Source organism: Pinus tabuliformis, chromosome J, assembly GCF_031772625.1.
Source record: "Pinus tabuliformis cultivar Carrire ecotype Pingquan chromosome J, CPIR1, whole genome shotgun sequence".
Taxonomy (NCBI): Eukaryota; Viridiplantae; Streptophyta; class Pinopsida; order Pinales; family Pinaceae; genus Pinus; species Pinus tabuliformis.
This window is the reverse complement of record NC_142295.1, coordinates 628481234-628485883: the sequence shown is the minus strand read 5'-3', so window position 1 is coordinate 628485883 and position 4650 is coordinate 628481234. Positions and strand designations below refer to the sequence as shown.

Here is a 4650-nt window from a genome sequence, read left to right as displayed (position 1 = left end):
CAAAGACTAAAGTTGAATCTCCTTGCCTTCATGACACAGATGAACTGGCCGCTACTGTATGCTCTTTGCTGAGACTGATGGAAGATTTTTCACAAGAATTGATCATCCTCCTTCCAACTTGAGCATTGGATGAAGAGCAGCCCATTGTACATGGACTAAATTTTTACATTGCTCTTTTAAATGAAAATAAATACATCATAAGCATCCATTTGATGATAAATTCTCAATGATGAACAAGGTGTCTTGTGAATATAATAATGCTCCTTATATCTAGATGACTTGCATACAATTATCAGTAACAAGAATGAATCCCCACATTGATTTGTTCCATTAAGGCCAAATAAGTACAGCAGATCTCCATGCACTTCAAACATTACACTGCGTTAGAAAGTCAAAACAAACCGAGTCCTTTGCTCCGATGGAATGATAACAACATGCCACAAATTGCTATAAGCCAAACCTGGAGCAATAATCCCTTGCTTCATCTTGCATCACCTATAATCCCCACAAGAGCACTGTCCTCTGAAATCGCAGAAATGGTTGACATCATTCACAACGATCTCTCATGCAACAATCTTGGAAATGAACTTGGTTGCCTAGCGGTAAACAATCAAAGGTTCTTGATAACTTGAATCACTGTTCCCAAGGGGATGTGTTTGCTAGACTAAATGTAATTGCTAGTTTTTCACTATGGTAACAAAGAATTTTGTTTTTCTTGTTCTCCCTGGTATCATTCAATACAAACCTTTTATCTGGAACATACACCGCTTCTTTCATCTCCCAAGTTAGTCTCCCCAACTCTATAGATTTTCTGCATTTGTTGGTGTGATGTGTCTCCTTCAAGGAAAGCATGCACTTGTTTATTGACCTCAATCCAACTGCAACCAGGTGTCTTGTTTATGCCTCTGTTTCTCATCAATTTTCGTACCTTTTCAATGTCACCCCACCTGCCAAGTGTAGCATACATATTTGACAGAAGGACATAAGGTGCTGTGTTTTCAGGGTCCAATTCAAAAATATGTTCTGCCACTCTTTTAGCTAGATGTAAGTTGTTATGTATTCTACAAGCACTCAGCAAACAAATCCACACAACAGCATCTGGTTTTATTGGCATCCCAATGATTAAGTCTTCTGCTTCATCAAGACGCCCAGCACGGCCGAGAAGGTCAACCATGCATACATAGTGTTCAATTGTAGGTGCGATGTGATAATGTTCTGTCATGCAATTGAAGTGAAAATAGCCCTCATCCACCAGACCTGCATGGCTGCACGCAGACAAAACACTAACTAAGGTGATGTGATCTGGGATCATGTCAGATTGTTTCATTTGCTCAAAGAGTTCAAGGGCCTCCTTCCCACGGCCATTCATGGCATATCCTCCAATCATTGCATTCCATGAGACGACAGCTCGAGGATGCAATTTGTCAAATAGTTCCCTTGCCTTTTCTATGCTCCCACATTGTGCATACATGTCTACAAGGGCAGTCATCACAAAGACATCAGACTGACATCCACTTCTAATTGTTTTTTCATGGATCTCCGTTCCCTGCTCCAAAGCAGCCAATTTGGCACAAGCCGGAAGAATACTTGCATACGTTTTTGAGTTTGGCGTTGCACCTGCTAATTCCATTTGTCGAAAAAGCTTCAGGGCCTTCTCACCATGACCATTCTGTGTGAATCCCGCAATTATCGCATTCCATGAAACCAAATTTGGTTGAGGCATTTCCTGAAAGAGTTCCAGAGCCTCATTGACAAACCCATTTTGTGCATAACCTGCAATCATTGCATTCCATGAAATCACATCCCTTTGAGGCATTTCATTAAAAAGTCTCAGGGCCTCATCAACAAACCCCTTCTGTGCAAATCCAGTAATCATGGCATTCCATGAAGCCACATTCGGTTCAGGCATTTCCTTGAAGAGCTCGAAGGCCTCGCCAACAAAACCATTCCGTGCAAGTCCTGCAATCATTGCATTCCACGAGATGGCATCTCGTTGAGGCATTTCCCTGAAAAGATCCAAAGCCTCATCAACAAGCCCGGCCTGTGTGCATCCCGCAATTATCGCAGTCCAAGAGACAATATCTCGTTGATGCATTTTGTCAAACAATTCGCGTGCCTTCTCCATTTGTCCACATTTTCCATACATGTCTACAAGGGCATTAGCAACGGAAAGATCGGACTCAAATCCACTTCTTATAATTTCTTGATGGATTTTTATGCCCTGTTCCAGTGATACCAAGTTCGAACACGCTGAAAGAACGCCTGAAAAAACAAAGGGATCGGGTTGGCAGCCTGTTCGTCGCATTCTGCGAAACAATGCCAATGCCTCTTCAGCAGGACCATGCCTTGCATAAGCTGCAATCATGATTGTCCATGAACACACATCTCTTTCAGTCATTTGGTCAAAAACTCTGCGAGCGTCCACAAGACTTGCACACTTGACATACACGTTCAATAATGTATTGTGAGAAAGTATGTCTCCCGTGAATCCACTCTCTTCCATGTGACAGTGGACTCGTTTGGCATCTGATAAGGATTTCTTTCGAATGCAGCCCTTCAAGAGACAGACATATGCAGAAGACTGTAGGGTTATACCCTTATTGTGCAAAATATCGAGCGTCTCCTTCAAACGGCCATGTTTAGAGAGTGTTTTGACATCGATAGCAGAGGTGTGGATTACATTGTGATTACATTGTATAGTATGTGCAAATCGCTTAAGGATCGTGTTAATACTCTTCGTTTTTCGGGGATTCGCGTATTCAATTTCCTTTATTCGGAGTTGGGTTCTGCTGATTCTACTCATTTAATTGCAGAAACCACGAAGTTGCTCCTTGCTGCCTGCTGCTAATCATGGAATGCAGTCTAGGAGTCGTAGTGCACCCGTCCAAAAAAAAAAGAAAAAAATTGGTAGAGAATTCTTGTAGGGTTCGAGGATTTGAAGACAAAGTTCTGCTCAAATATGTTTGAGAGAAGAGCGCCTGTAAAAGGGTTATTGTTTCGGAAGGGAACAGGCTGAACTGGTTAGTAGTTTCGAATCAGAATGTTTGATTCGATCGGATTGTTTGTGATTAATGGAATCAACGATTGGTGTTAAACAAGGTTGTATAATGTTCCCTACCTTGTTTGGGATTTATAGTGATGAGTGGGAGGCATTCCTATACGAGCATATTTACGATATCGATGCTTACGACATGATTTTTCTCTCTTCATCCTCGGAAGGATTACAGAAGCAGTTTGATGCTTTAGTTCTATTTTGTGTTACAGAAGCAGTTTGATGCTTTAGTTCTATTTTGTGTTCTTCGACAGTTGACGGTCAACTTAGGTAAAACCAAGGTAATGATTTTCAATGGGGTGAAGAAAACTTCAGACCTTTACTTCATATTTAGAGGGAGGAGGTTGAGATCACCAACCAGTATACTTACTTGGGGGTGCAATTCTCAGGCCTTCGCTTCAGTTTGCGGCTAGCGCTTCAGCCTCATATCAACAAAAGATATGGATCCTTAGCCCTTCTTAGGAGACGGTGCTTTCAACATCACTTCCAGGACATCTCATCTAGGTTGAGCCTCATGGACACCTTGATCTGTCCCACTGTTCTGTATGGCTCAGAGATTTGGGGACCGTCTTTACATTAGTCAAATTGGGCTTCAGCTGAGAGAGTCTAGATTCTTCTTCTTCGTCGCATCATTAAATGCAAACAGACATTACCTCAACACATCATCCTTGCAAAGTTTGGAGCTCATCCTTTTCGGCTTGAGATGATCTTCAAATTGGTTTCATTTTTGCATCGTGTCCGAAGCTTTGCAGACTCGATAAAGAGTAAGGACTAATATCCTTACTTGGCATATTGCTCTTCTGAGACTATTGTTCATTCTACTCCCTCGGGCCGAACCAGATGTTGGTTTACAGGAGTTTCAGATCTCTTAGAGTCAGTGGGCATTCAATTGGATCGTCTCCCTCCTTTCTGATATTCCTTAGATGCACCTAGTCACCTTTTACCTACTACACAGGAGTTGAACAAGATCATCAGGGAGGACATCTATAGGCAGTTTGTCCAGGTCACCTCGGTCAATCCTCTGGGAGGGTTGCACCCAAAGATGACCTTCTACACTAAGCACTTCTTGGAGTTGAGAGACGGGCTCATTGTTCAACCCCAATGTACACTTCGCCGCTCGATGCATGCTCTTCGCATTCCTCTAGGCCAGTTCAGAGTAGGTTCTCATAGACTTCGGGTAGAGATGGACCACCAGATTGATAGACCAAACAAAATCTGCCAGGCATGTCATTTTCAAGAAGTGGAGATCGAGGTGCACTTCATTTTTGGATGCCCTGTCTACTACAAGATCAAAGGAAGGCTCCATTGCTTGTTCAGAGATTCTTAGACCCTCACCGAATTTTTCAGGTATGTCGATCAGAGATGTTTGGCCCTATATATGAAAGAGGCTTTCAGGGTCCGAGTGCATATTCTTCAGCTTCCCATTAGACCGGACCCCACACAGAGGATCGAGACATTTTTCAGGGTACTACCTTCAAACAAGGGCACCAAGAGATCGATGGATACTAGTACACATCCAGATTCTAGATGAGTGAATATCTGTTGGACCTCACCCAACCACACGAGATCTCAGCAGCATATACGTCTTAGATCCATTC

The 4650-nt window shown here is 42.6% G+C and overlaps 1 protein-coding gene across 1 annotated transcript; it reads right to left on the bottom strand.

Annotated features, from left to right (window-relative positions):
* Positions 1 to 241: 241 nt before the first annotated feature.
* On the bottom strand, positions 242 to 3053 carry LOC149228517 (pentatricopeptide repeat-containing protein At2g13600-like). The gene has a single exon (XM_089378250.1). It carries the CDS (start codon positions 2801 to 2803, stop codon positions 749 to 751), a length of 2055 nt encoding a protein of 684 aa, XP_089234376.1. The 5' UTR covers positions 2804 to 3053; the 3' UTR covers positions 242 to 748.
* Positions 3054 to 4650: the final 1597 nt, after the last annotated feature.